The 26,722-nt window shown below is 37.8% G+C and overlaps 1 protein-coding gene across 1 annotated transcript in view; it reads right to left on the bottom strand.

The window, feature by feature from the left end:
- Window positions 1-5,320: 5,320 nt before the first annotated feature.
- Window positions 5,321-26,722, bottom strand: part of AGPAT5 (1-acylglycerol-3-phosphate O-acyltransferase 5) — a 36,435-nt gene continuing 15,033 nt past the window's right edge. Inside the window, exons 3-8 of the mRNA XM_069485069.1 lie at window positions 21,754-21,869; window positions 20,232-20,321; window positions 18,451-18,541; window positions 14,426-14,584; window positions 9,729-9,852; window positions 5,321-7,701 (exon numbers count right to left, since the gene is read on the bottom strand). Of these exons, the coding sequence (XP_069341170.1) occupies window positions 7,476-7,701; window positions 9,729-9,852; window positions 14,426-14,584; window positions 18,451-18,541; window positions 20,232-20,321; window positions 21,754-21,869 (806 nt within the window). The 3' untranslated portion in view covers window positions 5,321-7,475. The remainder of the gene's footprint in view (window positions 7,702-9,728; window positions 9,853-14,425; window positions 14,585-18,450; window positions 18,542-20,231; window positions 20,322-21,753; window positions 21,870-26,722) is intronic.

Below are 26,722 nucleotides of genomic sequence, written 5' to 3'. Positions count from 1 at the left end.
ACAGCAGGAGGGTCTGTGGTCAGGCTGGGCTGAGGGTCTGGGCAGCTTCTAGTGCTGCGGAGGGGACCTGCAGGGACAGCTCCTTTGCGGCCTGCCCAGCAGCTCCGCTCCGCTCCTGGGCGGGTCTCCAGCGCCCGCGTGGAACAGGTCCCCTGCAGACACCGCTCAGCCTCCTCAGACACGCCCCCAAGTCCATGAGCAAACCAGGCTCGTTGAAGTGGGGACCAGGAGGCTCACGCCCCAAGTGGAGTGAGCACGGATCTAATCACGGCTCACCCCAAATCCGCGCTTTGTCTCTGGCACCACCTGCGGCGAGTAACAGCAGAGTCGACCTCGCTCCCCGCCAGGTGAGGCTGCTGCAGAGCGGAGCAGAGAGAAGCCCAGAAAAACTGTGGGAGGACGCGGGCATCGCAGCCCGTCCTTGCTGGGTCTCAGGAGCTTGTCCGAGCCACGGATCCCCTGAAGGAAGATACTTTGTAAACACAACGCTCAGAAGCGGGGTGGGCGGCATCCAGAAAATCGGCTCTTTGCTGGGTCCAAGTCCCAGTCCCTTCCCGTGCGGCCCCCCGCGACCCCGGCTGGGCTGTCGCAGGTGCGGTGCACGGGGTAGGTGGAGACAGGCTTGAAGTCGCATTTAGTGTGAAAACTTAGGGAACGCTGATCCCGTCTATTAGCTGCGCCTTTTCTCCTGTGTTTAGGGCTCCAAATTAAATACCAGTTGCTTCTCTTCCCCTTTATGCCTCTAGGCTGCCCTTGGAATCAAGTCTCTAAGCTGGCTGTCCCCTGGGTGGGACCTCAAGGATGTGGGGCGATAACACCATAAAGGGTGAGCGTTGGGGTGGGAGTTCCCGGCTGGGCCAGCTGCGATCCCACTGGGCCTCCCCAGCCCCTGGTCCCTCATCCGCGGACCAGGGAGCAACAGAGGCTGCGGTGGAGCTTCTGTGAGGCCCCGAGGGGCGCAGTGGGCAGAGCTGGGCTGATTTCTCAGCCTCTCCCACCCCGTTCCCAGGGGTAGAGGCCCAGAGTAAAGGTGCCAGCTCTCAGCACACCATCCTCCCGGTCACCAGCCCGAGAGACCACAGAAGTAAACAGAATGAGGTCCTGTAAAATAGATCCTTCTCCCCAAGCTGGAAGGAGGTGACTCATTTTAACCTCCTCCCCCACCGCCATCAGCTGTTGGCTCCCCGAGCAAAAGCCAGAACAGGGTCTGAGTTTATAGAGCTCCTAAAGAGACTCCAAGATTTTTATTATGAAGAAGGGAAAGTGTGTCTGCGGAGCACCCACTGCGTGCCGGGCAGTCCTGCTAAGTCCTTGTACGTCAGTCTGCACCGTCACACCGCCTGGCAACGAAGGGGTCGCACTCACTGTCTTGATGTTTAGAGACAGCTACCATTTATTTTGTGCCAGTCCTTTGCCTGGTACATTAAACGGTTTAGCTTAATTCCCACAAGCTCTGCAAAGCAATTCCTCCCAACTTGGGGTGAACACAATTCATCCCAAGTAATTTCCTTTGGGAAGAATGAAGCAGAGAGAAGTAACAAAATTTTAGCTTTTCATTATAAGCAGATTGAAGAACAAGCAAATATTCTCAGTAATAGCTATTTGGAGTATCTGTAGCCTTTACTGATAATAGTCATTGTCATTCATTTTACTGATTCCACTTATGCTTGGACTAGTTATCAAGGAAAAGTGGTGACATATTTAACTAGTAATTGTAATATCAAATCACCTTCAGATATTTCTAGACAAAATAACCTAAGTCTACTTGACATTTTTTAATTTGGAAAAAATTTAAAGATATAAAAAAAAAAAAAAACAACCCACACAAAGAATACTATGATACAGTATCCACTGTCACCCCAATCCAGATGGGACCATTTCAATATTCTCATGTTTGCTTCAGACTTTGTTTCTTGGTTGTGCTTTGTCTTAAACACCAATAGTTCCTGGATAATTCTTCCAAATCATAACTTCTATAGCATGTATTAAACGTGTACTGATTATAACATTTACTTTTTAAAATAATTTGTTGACTTCAGACTATAACATTTAAACATAATTGCTTTAGAAAAGCTTCAAATGATATTTAATAACTATGATTAAACTAACCCTAAAATGTCACCTCAAATTATATCTATTGATATAATATCTATCGATTAAGTTAAACCCTTACTGAGTGCCTAATATGTGCCAGGAATTGTAGCAGTTTTGAAATACAGAAGTTGGGATGAAAGTTGCTGCCCTTTAAGTCATCCCGCATATCAGGTCTGCCCAAGAGAAATATAATGTCAGACACATACCCAATAATAAATTTCTTGGTAGCCACATTTAAAAAAATAAAACAGCTGAAATTAATTTTAGCATTGAGCACAATATATCCAAAGTATTATGATATGTAATCAATATAAAGATTAATGAACTGTTTTATTAATATTTTTGTACTCATTTTTCAAAATCTGGTATGCATTTTACACTCCCATCTCACATTTCAAGGGCTCTACAGCCACATGGGAGTGTGGCTACCATATTGGAGAGGGCTGGTGCAGAGGGCATGACTGGGAAAGCCATTGGCTGCACTGGCCCAGAGCTCCGTGGTAAGCGACTGTGTGTGTGTTTGGGGCAGGGGTGGGGGGTGTTGAGGGGGTGAAGACAGAGAGAAAGTGGATCAAGACAGAGGCTGAAGAAACCACTAAGTCGACTTGCTTGGAGAGACAGGTGGCAGGGGTGGCTGAAGATGGGCTGGGGCATCAGGCCCAGGTGGCTGGGAGAACATCTGGGAATTGTGTTCAGGATGAGATTGTAGGATGGGAAGATCTTTAGCAGCTTGTGTCTTAGAGGATGCTGCAGTCCAGAAAGAAGGGACCCACCACCACTACTCGTATCCTGGCCACCACTCCAGATCTCCTGACCCTCAGCCCATTATTTTGGTTCACTGCACTGCCGTGAGGCTGAGCACAATTTAAGTTCTCTTTTGCCAGTTTCATGTTGCAGCGGAGCCGGCGGTCAGTCATAAACTGTACCAGGAACTGAATTCCCTCAGCCAACCAGAAAGAACGGGTGCAGGAATAAAAGCGTATTAGAACAATAGAGCCAGAAATTACCAGGTATGCAGACATGTAGAAGGATATTTTGTATTGGATTGATTCATCATCTAATATCCTTTATTTCAACTTCTAGAAATAGAGAAAGGAGAGATATGGAAACAAAGATATTAGCACACAAGGACAGGGAGATACATTGTTTGGGATTGATTTTTTGCATACTTTCATTTCACAATGTCTAGTTTGCATTTGTCACACACCACATTAAAACAACATGCTAGAAACCTAAAACAAACAAACAAAATTAGCTCTAGTATAAAGCAGAACCCACTTACACAGTGGTCCCCAACCTTTTTGGCACCAGGGACTAGTATGATGGAAGATGTTACTATTCTAACAATATTGGACCATTTGAAACAAATCAGCAAGATAAAGAAGCTGGGTTCCTCATGAATTAAATAAGTGTCAGAAGGGAAAATCGTCTCAAAGCTTAACTTTGCTGTCACAACATAAAGGTGAACCATTTCTACACCACATTGTTACATGTGATGAAAAATTTATTCTTTTTGACAATTGCAAGCATTCAGCACAATGGTAGGATAAAGATGAAGTGCTGAAACAGTCCCAAACCGAATATTCAACAAAAAAAGCTACTGGTGTCTGTTCAGTGGTCCAGTATTATCCACTACAGCTTCATGAAACCTGGTCAATCAATTACAGTGGATGTCTACTGCACCCAGCTGGACAAAATGAAGATGCTTGAGATTAAACAACGGAGATCCGTCATTGGAGACAGGCCAATGCTCTTGCAAGACAACACTAGACCACGTCTCACAAACAACGCTGCTCAAACTGCAGTGGCTGGACTTGGAAACTCTGTCATCCACCATATTCACCAGACCTTGTACCAACTGACTACCACTTCTTCCAGGCTTTGGACCACTTCTTGCAAGGAAAAATATTCAATTCTCAACAAGCTGTGGAAAATACCTGTGAAGATTTCATTGCCACTTGCTCTCCAGGCGTCTTTGCTGCTGGCATAAACAAGCTACCACTAAGATGGCAAAACTGTGTTGATAGTTTAGGTGCATACTTCAATTGTACTGCTTCTTGTTTGAGATATGATAAACTGCACTTTTGATTCGAAATCAGACATTTCATATTTAATGACCTAATATAAGGTAACAATATTTCAAGTTAGCTATTCTTTAAAAGTGTATGTTTGCTTATAACAAAAACTGGCCCCAAAGGGAGAAAAATCCTGCTTATAAAGGTATGTAACACTACAAGGCATGTGGAATATCTATCTGCCAAGAAAATTTTTTACTCAATCTTCAATCTAAATGCTTCAAAAACAAATTAAGGCTAAAGTTTTTTCATTATACACTTGCAATTGTACACAAAATACTTTGATAAATATTTCTCTGTCTTCTCAAATGTGGGTCTGGTATGTATCTGGGAGTTACTTTGTGCCTATACTTGATGGACAAATTTTATATTAACATATATGAGGGCAGTCCAGAGGTCTCCAACCATGTAGTACCTTTCTCTTAGTATATTAACAATGGCTGGATACTTTCCGACAGCCCTCATACGTTACTGTATTTCCCCTTTTTTATGGTCAATCTAGTTAGACCACTTGACACAGACTTTAGAAAATGTAATTATAAACCATGTAATATTACAGAGGAAAAAATAAAGCTTAGATAACTTGTGTAAAGGAAAATTGTTGCTGCTCTAAATGAAAAAAAATCACATAGAAATGAACCATGAAACTAGTGTGTATAAAAATTAGCCAGATTGGCACTTTTACTCACCAATCTAATTTTAGGCATATGATATGTTTCACTGAGATTGCTAAATAATTACAGAATTGCCAAGCAATTAATACTTGCCATGCATCTTGTAAATTTTAGATAAGTTTATATAACCGAAATGATATACTGCTTCACAATTTTATTTTAATGTATTTTTAAAAACTTTGCTCAATACTAAAAATGTTACGGTTTTATAAATTCAGAATGCAGGGCCAGTCATTAAGCCTATTTTATGTAATTGGAGATTGCTGGTGAATTTTTGGATCAAAAAAATGTTAAGCAGCACAGACGTTAGAGACAGTGAAAGGTTTTATTGTTTTTTTGTTTTTACTTTCACCCAAACACACCCTTTCTGAAAAACATAAAAGCATGCACATTGATGGCATTCTTATAAAGAGAAACTAATAACTAAGCCATAAATCAACAATACAAACAAAAGTTTAAGTGATAGGTGAAAAGATTTACAGGTAGGCACAGGTCTTTTAATTTTAGAAAATAATAATTCAAGTCAGTATCGATACATGTTAAGGAGAAGCTTCTGATTTTCCAAACATTTTGATACAGAACTTTTTTCCACTATCATATTTTATAGACCTTTTGAGAGAATATAAGTTCTAAGAAACATGATATTCAAGTGATCTTACTTTGCCTTGTTAAAATGCATTATAATCCACATAATTCCAATGGTAACGCCTCTTAAAATTTAAATTTGGAGCATATCTATGATACTCAAAATAAGTTCCACAATTTCCATTTATTTTGACCTGGTTAGAAATAAATTATAAATTTAGTACTGTTAAAAAAAAAAGTATTTAACAAAAACGTGGGATTGATCTTAATTTTACTTTACAGGTAAGAGAAAATTACAATTCAGCATGAGGACACTTTGCCTAAGTTTTACACATGCCCCCATTTATAATTAGGCCAACCGTCTCCTGAGTGTATACGAATGTATGTGTACACAGATCATACACACTGACATACACAAACCAATGCACATCACACAACTCTTCAAAGACGTTGTCTGAAATGGCTGATTCTCTGGTTTCAGAGAAGAAGCGTAACACAGTCAGACAAAATTTCCCTTATTTTTTTTTCATTTTGTTTATCATGATTCAAGTGGTGTGTTTCATCTGGGTCACTGATCGAATTTTGCAACAAAAAATCCACTAGTGATAAGCATAAATGCTAACTTAAAGGACCAGTACGCAATCAGGTTTAAATTATACCATAAAAATACAGCAGACCACGCTTTAAAAATGTTTCCTCCCACGGGATGTATTGTTCCATGACTGAAAATTGTGGGATTTGGTTCCTGGAACATAGCTCTTGTTCCGAGGTGATATTCCATTAAAACTAAATGGGAAAGAAACAAATTCACTCAGCCTGATGAATCGAGTCTGTATTTCACTGGCTTGAGAAGGTGAAGTTCTTGACATAGACAGATGCCAAATGCCCCTGCAGCAGCTGGCGAAGCTCACTCACAAGGGCTTAAAGAGTTCAGCTGTGAAGCAGGGTGACGCCGGCTGGCTCTTCTTCCCTGCGAGTCTGTGTGCAGCCGCTGAGTGGCACCGCTGGCGGGAATCCAAGGGAAAAGGAGCAGAACACAGTGGAAGTCTACCTTGGTGACACACAAGTGACTTCTGAATTAAATATTTTGCTAAATCAAAAAGAAGTAGGTGAAAGGCACATGCTAGTAAATCTAGTTGGCTCCCATCACCTCAAAATTCTGTGAACTCAGGGTCCAACAAAGGTTCACACGGATTTCTTTGAGAGAGATCTATAAAAAAGGAAACGATGTTTTCCAGCACTTATGGCACAGATGTTGGGAAGTTCTTAGCATTGCTTAAATCTTCAAAAAGCTAGGCAATTTCTGCTACAATGAATCAGTCACAATTTTAACTTAAACTTCTCATATTTTATACATTTTCTTTTGTGTAGAGTACAGGGTGTGCAAATTGAGCAATTTCAATAAATATTAGAAATGTTATTTTGCAAATATAAAATGAGTAAAATCGGCTAATAATTCAATACAATAAAAACATTCGTTAAACAGCTTTTACCCCATGAACAATTTTTTGCCCTTTTCTTTGAACATTTCAGTACTTAAATACAATTTCTTTCATTGACTTGCAGAAATTAAACAAAAAATGAAATATTACCTAGCTGCTAGATACTAAATACCTTAGTGATAAGGGTTTGGGAACTGTCAAGTTATAATAAATTGAAAATAACAAATATAGTGAAATATGCTGCAAATTAATGTTAAAAAATACAGCCATCTGAATTACAAAACAATAACAAATTATACAATCCTACTAAGCTTCTGTTGTGAAGTTGTCATTAGTTCATGGGAAAAGGGAGATGTAAAAAACAGCAGAAACTCCGTTTAGCTTCTACCTCTCCAGGAACTCCAGAGCTAAAGTTAGAAAACCACGTATGTTTGCCCAAGACCAACTGCATATCGGCTCTAGTCACAAATTCTATTTTATCCAATGTTCAATCAACAAGGCTTTATTTACACTTCTTATTAAATTCAGGAAACAATTTGATGTAATGTGCAGCCGCCAAAAACAGACAACGTAGCATATCCCACTGCTTGGAGACAGCTCCCTGTTTATGCTTTAATAGTAACCCACAGGCAGCCCAGCAAGGTTCCATATATCCATGTGTATATATACAGTTTCCTTCCAGTCTCGGTCATAAGCATGCCCGCAGTCAAACCACTCAAGATCAATACTGATGGTAAAGTCTTCTTGATACTTAATTTGGAATTAACAGTTTTCCCAGGAAATTTGTTTCTTCTTTCTGGATCTGGTGAATCATAGAATTCTATAAGCATCCTATGGGCCAGAATGGAAAAATTTAAAGTTTCAGTTTTTGTCGTTTCAATATTTCAATTCAACAAGTATCTATTGGGTACTTACTCTGTACTGGAGAAGTTATGTATGTATGAAAATAAGAATGAAAAAGAAACACCCAGAGACTTAGTTTAACAGAAGTTTCTAGTCTTTTAAAATATCTTTAATATGCTCTATGATAGTATATATGAATTGTATATGTAGCTATTTCACAATAGATGGTTATATGTCACTTTATTGGGATGTTTTATTTTTTAAACTTTCAATCTATAAAATTTTTATAGATTGGAATCCATGGATATGAAGAACCAACTGTACATGGAGTTTCCCCCAAAAGCCCTTAGTCCTATGGAATTATAAAAGCAGGTGAAAGAAGAAAAACAGCATAGTTAATTCATTTTCCTATTTCACTTAAAATAAGTAAAGTTATAATAGCAGAACATAATATAATAATCTTAAACACAAAAGTATAGAAACGGAAAGTCCTTCTATTGCTTTATAAATCACATTCGCTAGAGATAACCACTGTTTTAAAATATTTAGATTCATCCTAAAAGACACATAAATACCTATAACATAAAATAATTGTGATATTAAATACAGTGTTCAGTCTTTTTTCTGGGAACAGATTTTCATGTTAATATATACAGATCTTACTTTTAAATTTTTTTCCACGGCCAAAGTGGTCCCGAATGGCTGGCTTGTTATGTCATGTATAACTGAGAGTCAATAAAAGATAGAAATTTAACATAAAGTTTCATTTTCAACCTATTACACTTTTAATAATTTTCACCTATTAAAGTTAACCCATGAGAAGAGCTAATTAGGAAATATTTTACTGTTATGTAAGAAAAGGAAGAACAATCTCAGTCTCCTATTAGGAGAATAAAACACTTGGGTAAAATTTCTGAATGTAAATATGCTTTTGGAAGTATTTTTAAAAAATGTTTTTAAAAACTAGAAAACCGTAATTTTCAGTGTGGTCTTAGTAAATGGTGCATCCTACAGCTAATGGATACATTTTGTCAAAAAGAGGATAAAAACATAGATGTTCAAAACATATCTTTCAAAAAATAGGGCACACATCAGAAAGGATAACACTTTCATTGACAGGAAAACAGTAAATTAATATACTGAAATTTTCCTCTAAGAAAATATTTTCATGTAACAAAATTCAATTTGTAAATATCATATCTAAACCTATAAGATTCACTTTTTATCTTCCTAAAAAGAAAAGAAAATTCTAAAATTTCTTTCTTGAGTCAAATCAAAGATACTCTAATGTACTCTACTGACGTGACTTGCTGCTTCAAGGCTCTCTTTAGCAAGTGGCATATTGCACCCACTGTTGACCTCTTCACGCTAAGCCTCACTTAAAAGGTATCCAAAAATGCCTTTCATCGTGAGAGAACCTGAACCAGAAAAAAGAAAGGAAGAAACAAATATGCCTTTCATTTACTTAAAAGTAACTCTTAGCAAGGTTCAACACTTTTGTTTGCTCCAAAGTGACATTAGCATGGGCAAACACAAGGTCAATTCCAGAAACTGCAAAATACTAACAACACAAAGAAGATATTTCAATTGCCCTTTCCTTTTCCAACAGGTAGTGTGGCACCGTGTCCATCTGTGTGGCAGACACGATCCTCTATTCCCAGAGCTGTGCTTTCCCACGCGCGGCCGGCCTCACGGCTGGTCCTCACACATCACACCACGACATCTCATCTGAGAAGGCAGACTTAGGCATCTTACATCAGGAAGTTTTGTGTGTGTGGTTTTTTTTATTTTTTTAATTTTAAATCTTACCTCATAGTATTGTCCAAGAAATACTGTGTGACTTGTAAAAGTAATGTTTAAAACATGAACAGATAAGCATGGAACAAGATTTCACTTGAGTTTATAAAAAGCATTCTTGAGATAATGAAACTGTTTAAGTTAGTTTCAAATTGTTTACTACAGTGAAGTTTTGTTGAAACAAAAGTTTCTGAAGTGCTGGAACTGCTGTTACTCACTTATCTTTTATTTCAAAACGTTCATGAAGCCATCTTCTCATATCTTCTTGCTGTTCTGGGACATCTTTTTTGTCTATACGATCAATATGAATATGAATTTTTGGATATTCTTTGCAGAGAAATTCTAACAAAGAACAAAAATATTTCATTGTTTACTATTTTAGAATACTATTCATAGTTATATAAAATAACGTAATGAAAATAAGGCCAAAAGGCAAAAAAAAAAAAAAAAGCTTAAAAATGATTTTTTAAAAAGTACAGATTCTTTCTGTAGCAAATATTAAAATTAAAAAAATAAGAATTATAAACCGGTGGTTTTTGGTTTCAAGCTTAAGTAGAAGAACATGCTGTAATTTCCAAATCAACTACAGTTACATAAGTCATTAAATCATCAATAGTATCAAATGTTATTTTTCACACAACTGTGAGTTCTATGGGAAGCCCAGGGATAGGAAACTGGACCCTAACCCTACTGTAAGTCCATACCCAACTCTCCAAAGGGATCCCCAAATGCCAAACCACCAGACCCGCTGTCTTCCTTCAGACCACCAGCTCCCGTCCCAGCGTATCACTTGTCACACATCCCACCAGACGGTGAGCTCCACAGGGCAGAGACAGTCAAGTGTGGTTCACTATTACACATCCTGACCTGGCAAACAACTGGGCACTTAATAATTCTCAACTCCTCGTTCCTGGCCTGATACGTCAGCTTCTCACATCGACTGCTACAGAGCCAAAACAAGCCTGGGTGAGCCGCTACCTCTCCTCCGTGACTTGGTTGTTGGTTTCTAATCACTGGTACCCCCCACCTTCTTCCTTTCCTGATACTTGCCATATCTTAACATATATACTTGGTTCAGGAACCAAAATTCTTACTGTGGAATAGCTATGAGCCCCTACATAACTGCAGTTCCTAAGACATGCTAATTTGAAAAAAAGGAGACAGCCTTTTTCAGCCTGGGATGTACACAGGATGAGGCCAGTATTTATTGCAAGACAAGAAAGAAACCTGAGCCTAGAAACTCCCTCCTCTGTAGGTGGCTCTTTGTGGAGAAGTGAGAATATTAACATATTTAAGTTCCTCGGAGAACAAAGAAATATTCCTAAGAGACTGAAGAGCATAAAATATAAAACCTATATTAATATTTTATAATATAGAAATATCAACAGAAAAAACATAACTAGAATTGTATAAAATACGTAGAGTATCAAATGTCCTTAAGCACACAATTTTTTGTGGTACACCACCTACTTTAGAAATATAATTTTAAAAAAATCAATGATAGCCAGGCTACCCTGTCTCACCCCTGCCCCAGTGGACATTTTCCATGATGACAAGAACAAGTGAACCATGAGAGGATGCCCACTTGGGCTGTGATTTATACCTCCCTTAAAATGAAACTTACACCACAGACTGGGAGGATAAAGGACATGCCTCTCTCGACAACCAACAGGAGGCCTCACTGAGGCCTAAGCCACAAGACCCCAGCGATCACAAGAATCCCTGCAAGGTCACACACACTGCAGCCTCCTGGCTCTCACCTGCAGAGTCTGGGTAGCAACCTGGAGTGGGGCTGAGGCCCTGCATGTCCAGCAGTCACTCCAGGTAATTCTAATGCAACTATAATCCTCCTACAATGCTTTGAGAAACACTGGGCTATGGCATATAAATAAATAATAGTACAGCAACTTTAAGGAAAAATTGGTGCTTGAGACATAAAATATGAATATTAAGTGACAGCCTACAATGCATAGAGATAATATTTAACACTCAGGAAACTTGGCCACAAAATACTTAGAACATTACAAGTTATAGAATTTTATACCTAACTCAACTTACATCAGACTTCATATAATTTAAGGTGAACCTGAAGCTACAGTAGAGTATTACTAGATCATAATATTAACCAATTTATATAAACAATAAGAGCAGGATTTTTCAAGCTACAAGTCACACACCTCACAATTAAAATCAACACATTACAAGGAAAACCATGTAATTTCTTATGTGCACAGGTATACATGTAGAATAATGACTCAGAAGTGGGAATATTAAATTCAAAATATAAATGCATTTGTAAATTTGATAGACATTTCTAAAACAACTTCTACAGAGGCTATATTATATTGCATTCTAACTGCAAAGTATAAAAGTGCTTGTAATACTTTAATCTCACCCACCAAGCCTGTTAACAAACCTTGAGATTTTTGCCAATCTGATGGGAAAAAAAATTAGTATGTCCCACTGTAGTTTAAAGTTGCATTTCTCTTACTATGAATGAGGTTGAACATTTTTTGTGAACTGTTTGTTCTTATCCTTCACCCATTTTTCTTTTGAGTTATTGGTCATCTTCTTATCAGTTTGTAGGAGCACTTTAGAGATTAAAGAAATGAGCCCTTTCTCTATGATCTAAGTTGCAAATATTTTCCCAGTTTGTCTTCACCCTTGACTCGACTCTGGGTATTTTTTTTCCTTGTAGAAATACTTTATCCTTAATTGATTAATGTGATAGATTTTATTTTCTTTGTGGCATCTGGGTGTGGACAGCTAGAAAAGCCAATCTTTTCAAAACAAGGCAATTTGTAATGAATGTGCATGGGCAGTGGCAACTCCAAAGCCACACGGTCAGCTCACACGTGGAAGAGAACAAGCAGTGGTGGGAGGAGAACCTGGGCAGTGCAACTCTCGGGGGGCTGCCCTTCCTTGAGGCACTTTGAATGCAGCTAGAGGGAGATAAAGATTAACCACGGGCCAAGCGCCAGCACCGCGGCATGTGTACTTTGTGCCACAGCAGCAGAAAGCACTGTGAGCTAGAAAGCAAATATACTGGGAAAGGCTTCATCTGAGACCAATTGTGAGGTAAGAGTAGACTTAGATATGGGGTCTTGCTATGTTGCCCAGGCTGGTCTTCAACTCCTGGCCTCAAGCTATCCTCCTGCCTCAGCTTCCCAAAGTGTTGGGATTACACATGTGAGCCACTGTGCCCGGCCAAAAGCAGCATTTAAAAAAGATTATTATGGGGATTATATCTATTTTTCATAAGTAATAAAAATTTGTTTAATCTTATTTTTTTGAACTATGCTTAATAAATTAATGACAATCTTGCTGAACTAAATGCATGTCTGTTTTTAAATGTGAAAACAGGTAAAGGACTCCTTCAATGGTTCAAAAAGACAGAAAAATACTAATATGCTACCTTTTTTATAAGAAGGGAAGGACAGTAGAATAAAAATGTATACTTAAATTTGCACATACGATACACAAGAAATTGAGAAAAGTGGTTATTGTTGGGAGAGGGAAGTGGGGAGCAGACGGATGGGGACAGAGCGGAAAGTGAGAAGACATTTCACTGTAGACTTCATATAGGGTTAATTTTTAAACTGATGCATTATATATTCTAAAAAATTACATATAAAATGAAAAATACCTTATTTTTCTACTTTACAATTACTCTGTGTTAAAGGCAATTATGAGCGCAATCACCCTTCACATGTAACTACTTTAGATTTTTTCCCTCCACAGTAACCAATTTCTAGGCCACACAGTCCCCTGGGCCTCACCCCTCCTCCCTAACTTCCAGCTATAGGCGGCTACGCTCTTTTTCAGTCCAAGAGCTTTTCTTCTAAAGCTTGAGTGAACCTCATCTAATCATTATTTAATAGATTAATCATTTTACAACTACACTCTCAGCTGTACTTTGGAGAAGTCCCTGGCCCCTAAGGAGTATGCGCGATACAGGATTAGATAATTTAATGGTGCACAGCACTGTGTCCAAACAGCGGGAGTGTAAGGCCGGGCGGAATAATTTCCCTCTTTGCTAACTTCTAAATACTTTAATAGTGTTTACTTCTGGAAATGCTTCACTGTTGCTAATAATGTTATTCTATAAAATTTCTAAGGCACATCGAATTCAGAGGAATGCTGCAGGAGCAGGCTGCAGTGTAAACTATGCTGGTGGTTCACATTTTGGAGACCTGCCTTGAAGGGATCCTGCTGGCACAAGCACCCTGACAGGCATGTTAGTTCTACTTCAACCAGCTGACAAAACAGAATGCAAGCCCAGTGTTTTCTCTCTCGACTCCAGCTCAAATGGATACTTAGAAAAGAGGATGGAAACACCACGCTTCCCAGTTTTCCTATTTCAATGTTTAAATTTCTCCAATAGTCAAGAGTCTTTTAGTTATGTTTAACTAAACTCTTCTGCTCATTTAAATTTCTGTTTTTTCCTTATTATATCTGACAAAGACATAGACAATAGCTCAAAGGTCCTTAAAACCTAGCACGTTTGAAAAAAGAAAAAAAAAAAAATCACACTCAACTGTCTTATGAAAACTACATTTAAGGATCAGCACTGACCGTTAATGCACACCTCAGTGTTGCTGAGTGAGGGCTCCCCTTCCTCACTCCGTCCTCTGATGTATGCAGCTTTGTGTATGAACTTTGGGTAGAAAGACGCTGCATTAATGATAATTGGTGAGTCCAAAGGACTAATAGGGCAGCCAAGAAATACCAAACTTAGCGGGACTAATGAAATTTCAACTGTTACACACTGGTAGCCCCTTGAAAAACACATCAAGTAAATGTAGTGAAGGAAAGTACACTTATCTATTTAAAAAAAATAAACTATACATTCATAGATATATGAATTATACATGTCATACAGCATATAGCTTCAAATACATGGAAACGAACTTACCAGTCATGGACGGGGATGCTTTGCGCTGCCCTCTGTCATCTTTCCCTTCGTACACCACCGTAACATCATATACTGCATCTAAGTAATGCTTCATAGACTCAAAAGCAACATAAGTTGCCTTTATTCGTGGTGTCAGCACATGTTTTAATACTGCAAGGCCTGAAAGAGAAGTGGATTCAGTGTGGCCATAAACTAGTCACAAAACACCTCTGCAATATAATACATTAAGTTCAACATCTAAATCATTTTTAAATTTCCACAAGTATACAGACCATAAAATATTAATGCCATAACCTCACATCTCGAGGGCTTTGAGTTTAGAAAGCACTCTCACGTTCCTCTATTTAAATCAACATTCATTTAATATATATTCATTAAATATCTACACCCACAAGACACTGTGTTGGAAGCTGTCAAAAAACTGGACCTTGGGAAGCTTATGGCCTATTGGAAACCCTTCAATTTAGTAACCCCTGACAAGGGCAAACATTATTATCCTCGTTTCTGGCAGGTGAATAAACGTGGTAGCATCTGCCTGCAGTCTCTCAAGATGTGTTAGAAGTACAGTTCATAGTTTCTGACTCCGAGTCCATGACTCCTTTAGCTCTACTTCTGTTCAAACAGAGATGGGGGGAGAGGGTCACTTAAATGACCCCCACTGTGTACCGTATCTGAAGTGAGAGCTGACATGCTCCACAGATGGTGAAAAGCTGACCTGATATTTTTAGGATAAACTGAAGAACCTACCTTCTTGGTATACTTCTTTTTTTTCCCCCAATTGAGACATAATTCACATAACCTAAAATGCACCATTTTAAAGGACACAATTCAGTGGTCTCAGGTCTACTCCCAGAGCCACGCAACCACCACCATCGACTTCCAGACTTCCGATTGTCATCACCCCAGACAGACACCCCGCAGTGTCGGCACACACTGCACCCCCCTCGCCGCCCGGCCCTGGCTCCCACTGCTCTGCTTTCTGTCTCTACGAATTTGCTTATTCTGGGCATTTTATAGAAATAAAACCGTGCAGTATATGACCTTCTGTGACTGGCTTCTTTCACTAAGCACACTGTTTCGAGGTTTATCCATGTTGCTGCATGTGTCAGTACTTCATTCCTGTTTATGGCTGAATAATATTCCACTGCATGGACAGACCATATTTATCAGTTGATGAATATGTGGTTTGTTTTCACATTTTGGCTATTATAAATAACGCTGCTATGAACATTCATATAAACTTATATGAATGCTGCACATCAATAATTTTTGTATGAACATATGATTTCAATCCTCTTAGGTATATCTGATATACTTTTAAAAGCTTTAACTGAGGAAATAATTACAATTGTCTAAAAGTCATCACATACTCAGTAGTGTGACTATTTTTTTTTTTTTTTTTTTTTGAGACAAGAGTCTCACTTTTTTGCCTGGGCTAGAGTGAGTGCCGTGGGGTCAGCCTAGCTCACAGCAACCTCAAACTCCTGGGCTTAAGCGATCCTACCGCCTCAGCCTCCCGAGTAGCTGGGAATACAGGCATGCGCCACCATGCCCGGCTAATTTTTTCTATATATATTTTAGTTGGCCAGATAATTTCTTTCTATTTTTAGTAGAGACGGGGTCTCGCTCTTGCTCAGGCTGGTCTCGAACTCCTGACCTTGAGCGATCCACCCGCCTCGGCCTCCCAGAGTGCTAGGATTACAGGCGTGAGCCACCACGCCCGGCCTAATTAGTGTGACTGTTAGCATTAGGATTTGTTCTTCCCTTCCTGTTTCCTAGTACCCCCCTTTTCCTTGATTAATTTTTTTACTGACAATTTAAAAGAAAACAGTAGCTCTCAAAAGGAGATATGAAAATACACTAGAAAAAACTAGCCTGAATTTTCTACCGGCCTCTCTCCAGGGAAAAGTAGCTGCATAAGGAAGAACAGCTACAATATGGTGGGACTGTCCCACAGAAGAATTTTTAAAATGCAGGGTGGTGTGGGAAAGAAAAAGATTCCCACAGCCACATATCTGACCGAGTCCCCAGGGCAAAAGCAGTTTAATTTATTCACAAACTTATAACAAAAATCTGAATAGTATACCAAGCTGGAAAACATTTATTTGTCAAATTAGTTAGCACTTCCTTCTTTGCTATTAGAGTTCATCCAATTTTATTAAGTCCAAAGTTTCAAAGAATCACCCTGTGGTATTCAATAAGAACAATTAATTACTAGAATCTAAGTAAGTTAGTAAGAAAGTAAAGATGTAAGGATAATATTTTTTAAAAATAGAAGAGTTATAATGAAGGTTTGAAAAAGTCAGCTTTGTGACATGAATAAGAAATAGCCATTAATAATATGTAAACAAAACCAAGAAAAAAAATCTTTTTTCCACCCATTATGACCAAATGAAAAAATCTTCTGAGGAATACACTAGAAGCAGAAGGCTTTGGCTGTTAATGAAAGGGGGAAACAGTGGTATCAAGAGGAAAATGTAAAATTGAGGGAGAGCGTTTTTTTTAAGTGTGCAAAGGGCAACAGAGACAATGGTGTTGCAAAAGAGCAACTGAAATGCAAGACCATGACGTCTAGACTAGATAAAAGTCAAAGGGGAACTGACAGACAGGGAGACAAACTGAACCCTCCTGTTCCCGAGCCACTCCTTGATGCCAGGTATGTGTACCTGGAGCAAAATAAACAAACTTTTTAAAAATGTATTGTCACAAATGATCTCATGCACATGTGACATATCTTCTCTTGCAAGCACCTTGTAAGAGTTCCACCTTATTTTAATTAAAATAAAATTAAATAAAATTAAAAGCTCATTTCCCCTGATACACTAGTCACATTTTGAATGTTCAACAACCACACGTGGGTAGGAGCCAGCAGACTGGACAGAGCAGATAAAGAACGTCACCACTGTTGCAGAATGTCCCATTGTCACAGACCCTGGCATAACATCACAAACAAGACACCTGCTCAGCAAGTGCTTGCTGATCTACATATGGAGATCCTATACTAATTCACAGCCAGTCTTCAAAAGACAGCTCTGAGAACACAGCATAGATACTGTTTACTATATACTTCCCAACTGGGTTATACTGCATAGCTTACTATGTATCAATTATCTAATTTTCTAAAATATGGGTACTAAAAACATTACCACTGTTGAGGACATTAATAGCTTCCAAGTACTGTGAACCAACTTTGTGTTATATTCTCTATTAGGAACTTCACATATTTTCTAATTTAATTCTTACACAGATTTAGGTCTATTCATAAGCTATATATCTTTTTAAGAGATGAAGAGGCTGGGCGTGGTGGCTCACACCTGTAATTCCAGCACTTTGGGAGGCCAGGGCAGGAGGATTCCTTGAGGCCAGGAGTTTGAGACCAGCCTGGGAAACACAGCAGGACCCCATTTCCACAAAAAAAATAAAAAAAAGTTAGCCAGGTATGGTGGCATATGCCTGTAGTCCTAGCTATTTGGGAGGCTGAGCCAGAAGAATTGCCTGAGCCTGGGAGCCGGAGGTTGCAGTGAGCTGAGATTGTGCTACTGCACTGTAGCCTGGGCAACACAGCAAGACCCTATCTCCAAAAAAAAAAAAAAAAAAAAAAAAAGGAGAGAGAGAGTGATGAAGAAACTGAAGGTCAGTAACATCAGGCAACTTGCAGTCATATAGCTAATAGAAGAGTTTAGATTCCAACTTAGGTCTGTCAACCTGCAAAATAGAAACTCACACATAACCTACACTGTAGGAAAAGTTTCCATCTACATAGATTTTAATGAAATCCACAGCATAGGAATATGCATTGTACCAAGCACTTGAATTTAATCTCTTAGACATATGTAATAGCATGCAAATGAATTAAGGAGAAGAAATTTCATTTCCTAAGAGATAATATATACATTCACTCAAGGAATGAATACATTTATCCATTCGATTGTCATAAAACATACATATCTTCTCCAGGAAGAAAACTTAAAAAAGTCATTATCTTTAAAAGCCATTTGTTCAAATACAGTCAAATTTCTACTTACCTTTTTGAGCAGCAAATGCCTGACTAGCTGAAAGGACTTTTGTTTGTCGTGGATTGTATCTTGTACCTTCTGGAAAAATCACAAGATACATCTGTGGGGCATAAAGAAAATTTGGTTTATTTTATGTGAGCTTTGTCGTTGCTGCTATTGTTGTTAACCATGCTAACCACACTAATGCTAAGCATTTCCTATGGTGGGATAAAAAAGTATATTCCTTTATTTATGACCTTCATTTCAAGCAGAACCATCAATATGCAACAATTAAGTCTGAACATAATACAGACTATATTTAAAATGCAGTCCTACATTCACTGGTATATCAGTCATTAAGAATCTAAAAACATTTTTAATTACATGCTAATAGCTTTCTAATTAAAAATTTGGCCATAAAACCCTGACTTACTTGCATAAAGCTTCAATTAATAAAACAATCTTTCCCCCAAATATCCTATAATACGACATTTTTAAAAGGTGCAAATTTTAGAACTCAGTACCCTTAAGTATCAACACTAAAAGTACATCTAATTTGAGGAAAATCATATATAAATATCTAAATTTCCAGCATGTAAAAGGTAGTGAGTGTTCACCCTGGAAAAGGTTCACACAGAATTCCTGTTACAGAGCTTCCTTAATGCACTTTAAATGACTTAATTTATAAGCAACCTCATATTTGTTACATAAATGGAACTTGAAATAATGTATTTGCAAATAAAGGAAAATATTAACCTGGATGTTTATTAAGTATCCAATTAGTCTAAGCTTTTACACTTCTCTGCTTGGGAAGGTAGAAACAGAAACATTAAAATTATACAGCAAAAAAACTTCTAACTTGAGAACTAAGTTATAAAAAACTATACTAATAATTTTGATTGATAGCCAAAAGACATAAATAAAACACTCATATGAAATCTTTTCAAATACAAACAGAATACGGGATAGAAGGAGTTCACGGGAGAAAACCATGTTTATTTCATCCATTCTCACCATATCCCAGACGATACTGTCTACCTATATACATCTGGTACAGCAGATTAGGATTAAACTCTCCCAAAGTTTCATATGAAATACTGGTATAATGGTATCTCTGAAAATTTTCCATTTTCACCTTCCATGCAAATATACAAACTTTTTATTCATCTATATGATAGTCTTCAGAACCCATTATCATATTTGATGACATGCTGCTTTGTCCTGGCAGGGAGTCCTGGGGAAAGTCACCGGCAGCAATTAGCATTCTGCAAACGCAAGACTGAGATCCTCCCCCACCTTTTTGGGAGCAAAGTTTTATAAAATAATATTTACACTGAATAATTTTTCATTTGTAGATATTTACACTTTTTTGGTTTTTCAAGTAAGTCAGTACATACAAGAAATCCAAACTCACACTGACAGAGAACAGCTGCTGCTTCTAAAACTAAATCTGATGCTAAAGAAGATAAGGAGTTAGATGAGCTCTTAAAGTGGCTTCCAAACAGGGTTGCAGGTGCAGTTCTGTTTTCTATTTATAGACTCCAAGGGACACTAAGTGTCCTTTTTATTCCTCTTGAAGGTCAATATTGACAAGTACCAGCAAAAGATCTAATCATCTACAACAATCTTTCTAATGGCCAAAGAAAAATGCTTACCTATATTTAGAGGATTTTTGTTGCTTCAACAAAACTGAATTATTAATTACACATGGGATAATGTATTTTCAAAATAATTCTTAGATTTTTAATTGAATTCTTAAATTTAAAAATGAGAGTTGATAAGAAAAGTAATCAAAATGGGCATCCTTTTACCGGAGTTCTTGTGTTCACGTAGCGCTGCAGCTTGTTTCTCATTTCTTTTTCATTAAATTTGGCACTTCGCTTTACATAGATCCCTCCGTGCTGCCACATAAAAAAAATTGGGAGGGAAAAAGGATTTACTGTTACAATAACCAACAACTGTAGTCATCAAAAAGGCAACTTTACTTCTGAAGAATAAAGAATAAACAAATATTTCAGAATTTGGACTGTATTTAATACATTTAAATATTAGCATCTTAACATTTAGCTAAAGATTCTTGTTTCAACATAATTCAAATAAAACTGTATGTTACATTGTATTGAAAAATACATGAACATTTTTGTTGAGAGTTAAAATAAAAATGCTTGCTTTCTTGAAAACAGTCTTTAAAATAAAAATCTTGATCAATCGGTTGGATCTTAACCTCCAATTTTTCCACTAAAAAGTGTCTTTAAAATGTCAACACACATAATCTTTAGGGATTTAAAAAAAAAATCGGCCTAGCTACAGATATTTATGTGGCACTCTTACAGACTGAATTGTGCTCCCCCAAAATCAGTATATTGAAGCCCTAAGTCCCACTGTGACTGTATTTGGAGACAGGGACTTTAAGGTGATAATTAAGGTTAAGGAAAGTCCTAAGGTGGGGCCCTGATCCGATGTGACTGGTGTCCTTCTAAGAAGGTGAAGAGATACCAGGGGTGCACATGCATGGGGACATGAACCCGTGAGGCCACGGGGAGAAGGCTGCCGCCTGCAAGTCAAGGAGAGGGGCCTCCAGAGAAAGCAACCCTGCCAAAACCTGGATCTTGGACTTCTATCCTCCAGAGCTAGAGAATAAATTTCTTCATGCTAAGTACTTTACACATACAGCTCGAGGTTTTTTTATATCATACAAATCACTAATTACTTTTATAATTAGTTTCTTAAGATAATAGCCTATCGTATTGTATGCCGTTAAATTTTCTAATCTGTTTGACTTTTTGTGCATTTGTATTTTTGCTCTTTCATTTATCTTAATTACAGTGGCCTCTCCATATGCGTAGTTTACACATCCACAGATTCAACCAACCGTGGATTGAAAATTTTCGGGGGGAAAAAAAAAATAACGATGTAACAAAAAATAAAAATAAAGAAAGCAATACAGCGTAACAACTATTTACATGGCTTTTACACTGTATTAGGTATCATAAAGCAGAGATGATTTAAAGTACACCGGAGGGTGTGCCTAGGTCACATGTAAAAATTATGCCACTTTACATTAGGGCCTTGAGCGTGTGTGGACTTTTACATCTGTGGGGGTCGTTCGTGACAACAGTCTCCTCCAGATGTCGAGAGACAACTGCATATGGATACCCAGACATGTATATGAAGACACACCATTAAAAATACCAAACAAAATTACTTCAATTTAGAATATGCTGTTAAACCCACTTAAAAACCCTTCCATTTATATAAATATGTTAACATGTTAAATTTTAAAATATAACAGTTTTTATACACTACGTAAAGAGAAAGCATGGACAAAGTTACCTGCGGAAAATAACCCCCATATAATGGAAGCCACTTTAACTGATCTTTCAGCACATAGCGCACATGTCCGAGAGCATTCTGCCTAATGGCTAAGATATCGGCAACAATCCAGTCCACTGCAAAGACAGAAGCAGTCGGTGCCAGTGCATACGTGAGCGCTCCGTCAGCCCCAGCGTCCCCTCCATAGAAACAGAGCAAGTCTCCTCACGGGACTGTATTAGCAATACGTTTTGAAAACACTATGATTAGAATGTTTAAAATTACTCTAAATCACTACGAGATATTTTGAAAATATAAACTCTTGTGTTTTGGGAGCTTTTTAAAAATATTTATTGAAAGGCTTTCTGTTTCGGGGATAAAACACAAAAGTCACAAAACACCAAAATTATCCAACGGCAGCATGTATGTGGAATAAAATGGGCTTCTCTGATTCCTAAAGTTTAGAAAACAAAGATGTTTTCTTTTTTAACAAAAAAGGGGGAAGATAGCTAAATGAGACTGTCAAGTGCAACTATTCTGTGTGTGTGTGTGTGTGTGTGTGTGTGTATACATACGTTCAACAAAAGGTGTGAGGACACTATCTTTACTAATGAGTTTTTAGGACTCAGAACTAGGTTGTAATGGCATTCCAACGAAGGTCTCACGTGCCTTAAAACTGTGGTAGGTTAATACACGTGTTCCTTACATAACCAAGGGACATGGTCCCCAGCTGCTAATAACTATAATTTTATAGATATGCTTTTAACAAAAGGTTGCAAAAATAAGAATAAGAAGGTATGAACAAGCTGATAACAAAAGCACCAAAAACTTCCTAGAATTAAGTTAGCTGAGCTTTAAAACAGAAGAAATTCCCAACAGAGAGTGGCCCTTAGCAGAGCAAACAAATAGAAAGCAGCAAACTGGGTGCAGAAGATGGTAAACAGAGATACGGCTTAAAGAGATGTGAGGGAGACTTTTCTAGTTAATCTACAGATGAATTCTCTGACGGGATACCTGGAAAGAAAATTGTTATGAATCTGTGAAAAGAATATAGTCTTAGCATCACACGTGTGTTCAGGCCACGAAAATGAGAACAGAAGAAGTGAATCAGAGGGGGAAATGTTTTTAAAAAACTGTAGGAAATAAAAGCTGGGGATTTAAAGGAATTAGAATAAAGTTTTAACCAAAATGGACAGTTTTCCACAGATTACAGGATGATTAACTCTCAGCTACGTGAAATCCTTTAGACAATGCACCATGCTACATAGACTACCCCCAAAGAGCCACGTAAATACTGAAAATTCACCTAGAAAAATATTTTTGTTGATTACTATGCAAACCTTTTCAATCAGGGTTTATTATTCACAAATTAAGTTTCTCTTGATGATGTAAGGCTTAGGATTATATATATAAATTTTGTTATGGCCCCCTATAAATAGAATATTGCCTGCAAAGATTTCCCCCCTATGGTGCATATAACTTCCTGTTGAAGCCCTCTCACCAGCCCCTTCTCTCTAATTCAGATCAAATAATTACTGATAAGCACATTTCTTTCTGATCATATCTTGGAAACCATATAATCAGCCAGTTATAACTGTACCTAATATAAACAAACTGAATAAATTCTAAGACTAATTTTGTATGCTTTCTGTATGGTTCCCAGGCAAAAGTACATCTTAGAAACATATTTGGAATAAAAGCTAAAAGCCAAATTTGGCACCTTTTCCTGCTACAAGTTACAGTTTGGAAGGATAAAAAATACATTTTTAATACTAAAACAGACATAGTTATATTAATATTATGGCCTCAGATGCACCTTCCAAGTACTTGATAAGAGAACGTGCAAGATTTCCAAAATATGTCGTTTTCATAATACACTGCCGTGGGCTCCGCCATTTACACTTGAAAATCTTAATGGAAACAAATGTCAAGAGACACAAGCTTTGTGTCATCAATATTTACTATGAAATTATCTTTTTTAGTTTTTGTTTATTCTCAGCTAGGTTTCAGATAGGTGACACTAGATTACAGGTGAGATGGTAACATATTACCTTTACAATAACTACTCATATTTTGTGTTCTGGCATGAATGACTTGATTAAAATATCAATAAATCTGGCTATGGTAAGAATTCTTAAATAGTGATCCAGTCAAAACAGTGCCATTGTTCCCATTAACTTGGAAGAGAGTGGAGGGCAGTGAGGAGAGGCAGCAAGATTTTTCTCATCTATACCATTATGTAACAACAGTTCCTAATTCGTAAGAGTACTGTGTGGTCTGAAAGAGATACTGCACATGACGCACTTGCCTACCATGGAGCCAGCACTGTGCTGTTGGCTCCAACGATCATAATCACTACCACTGTTAATGCCATCTATGGGCCAGGCACCCCACAGGGACTATGAGATGGCCTGCGTAATCCTCACACCTTACCGGCAAGGCCCTGAGAGGTTAAGAAATTCTCGGGCCAAACAGCATACAAAGCAGGGTCTCTCTGACTCCACAGCCTATGCCTTTTCATGACACTCTACTTACCATGCACACTGTTAGTCAAGGAAAGTGACACCTAAACCAAGAAAAGGGAGTATTTCATGAGACTGAAAAGGTAAAAGGTGTCAAAAGCAGATAAAGGAATAACAGCCACTATATCCTTGCTGACTCTGGAGAGAAATAAGTTAACAGAGACTAAGGATGTCGAGACAACAAGGATATGTCGAGTGAAAACAAGGGAGGAGAGACTGATTTAAATGTCAATTCCTCTGAACGTTAGTTAGGCCAGGGAGCTCATTTACTCTGGCAGGCGGAGCAGAGAGCAGCCTAGAAAGTCTAAGCAGAACAGCAGCCCTTGAAATGCTCTTTCTGCCAATTACACTTTCAGAACTATTCCATCGTGACTCTTACTATCTCAAAAGGGTTTAAAAGAGCACCTAAACACAACAGGCCAATGACCCACGTCCTCGGCTAGGCTTTGGGGGCCTCTGGAACCCTAAAACTATACGCAAATTTTTATGTGAACATTTTTCTAGGAAAAGGCTCCATCACATACTCACTAAAGCCTGCAATTCTAAAGTAATTTAAAATCACGCCTTTGGTATTTTCCCAAGTTATGGAGTTTTAAAAGACATAGAAAAAGCAGCCTTCCCAAATCCTGAAGGCCGACGGCGAGAGGCTCTGGCGCAGGAGCAGTGCTGGAAAGCCACAGGCGCTCCGAGGCTCAGAGGCGGGGGCCGGGAGGGGACGTGGTTCTCTAAACTGAGAAACGGAACTGTTTCAGGTCTGTGCCGGCTGAGTAAGAAGATCATGGTTTTCATAGTATCTTTTAGTCCCAAATACAAGAATTTTTAAAAATCTGTTTTTTCACAAGCATTCTCCCAGAAGTCCTCACTCTGCGGGAATGTAGATGAAGGCCAACACATAGTGAGCACACAGACGACAGCAGCAGTTGTTTTATCATCATTATTACTATTACCACCACCTCCGGCAATGTTCAGAAAGTACTTATTCCACACATCAGTGCCAGGACCACAGCTTTGTTAATGCAACAGTGTTTACACTGAAACCTGGAAAAAGGAAAGTTGGCAGGGAAACCGAATAAGAAATTTTAAGAGAATGCTGTTAAACAGAAAGGAAACTCTACATGAAATTAACCACTGGGTCAATCAATATACAGGAAATTTGGAGGGAATCGAATCTATCACGAGCCATTCCCTGTCTTGGGCCCATAAATCCTTTTTATTTGGATATTTGAACTCTGATAGAAACAGTCCATCAACAGCAAGACAGGAATAGGAGAACTGTGTTAGTGGTAAAAAGGCCAATACGTCCGGACTGGCCAGAATTATAAGCAGACACTAACCACAGGCTGATTGTTTTGCTATTTTTGACTAATGTAATTAGATAAAATAGTCTGAGCCACTCATGTGATCAAGTCTGGAGAAATATACAGATACATCAAAATTCCTATTAACCGCTTGTAATTTCCATTCTTGTCCTATAAATCTGAATGTCATCATTAATATGCTAAATTGAGAAAAATGTATTTCATCTTCTTTTACTTTCTATACATTACCTATGTTATAGATGGTAATAAAAGCAACAAAATCATGAAGAGACAGTTGACAGGAAGAAAATAAAGAAAAGTAACAGGCACAAGTGATTTTCCATTAAGAGTATTATTGATCAGATTGTTTTTTAGCTTTGAGCTTCTACGCACTATATTTTTTAAAGTAATAAATGGAATTTAGGAAGTATGCATCAAAAGTAGCTAAGGTATGAAAAAATATGAAGTGGGATCTTTTTTGGACTGAATTATTTAGAGTACTTAAAAGTACCTTAATCAATGTCAATTTTCTGATTTTGATACTGTACTACAGTTATATTAAGATATCACCATTGAAAGAAACATTGGTGAAGGGGTCACGAGACTCAATGTACTATTTTTGCAAATTCTTATGACTCTATAATTACTTTAAAAGTTTTTTAAAAGTACCTTAATCTAATCTAAAGTATATACTGTACTGCTTTGGAGACCAGTCTTCCATGATTCCTCTGATAGAAGAAATAAACCAAACACATTTTAAAAAGCAAAAGGAACTGCAGACAATAAACACTGTGTTTAGGAAATGAGTACTCACATAGTGGTGCAACCTTTCTGCAGGCTAACAATAAAAAACATAAAATGTATCTACATTTTGACCCACCAATTCCACTGCTAGAAACATCACTTACAAAAAGAATAAACAGACTATTTAAAAAAGCTACTCAAAGAAACAAGGGAAGAAAAGTAAAAAAAAAATAGCTTATTTACATCCAACAGAGGGAGAAGGCAAATTTAGCAAAATTCATAGCTTTCACATTCCTAACATTCCAAAAAGTAGAATCACAAAAATATAGGGATAGATATAATATCTGCACAGAAAATTCATTTTTTTAAAACATCCACTTCATTTAAATATATAAGATTATTTTGAATGCCCATGTACCACGTATA

Source organism: Eulemur rufifrons, chromosome 12 (assembly GCF_041146395.1).
Source record: "Eulemur rufifrons isolate Redbay chromosome 12, OSU_ERuf_1, whole genome shotgun sequence".
NCBI lineage: Eukaryota > Metazoa > Chordata > Mammalia > Primates > Lemuridae > Eulemur > Eulemur rufifrons.
Note: the sequence above shows the minus strand (reverse complement) of the source record. Positions and strands in the feature narration are given on the sequence as shown.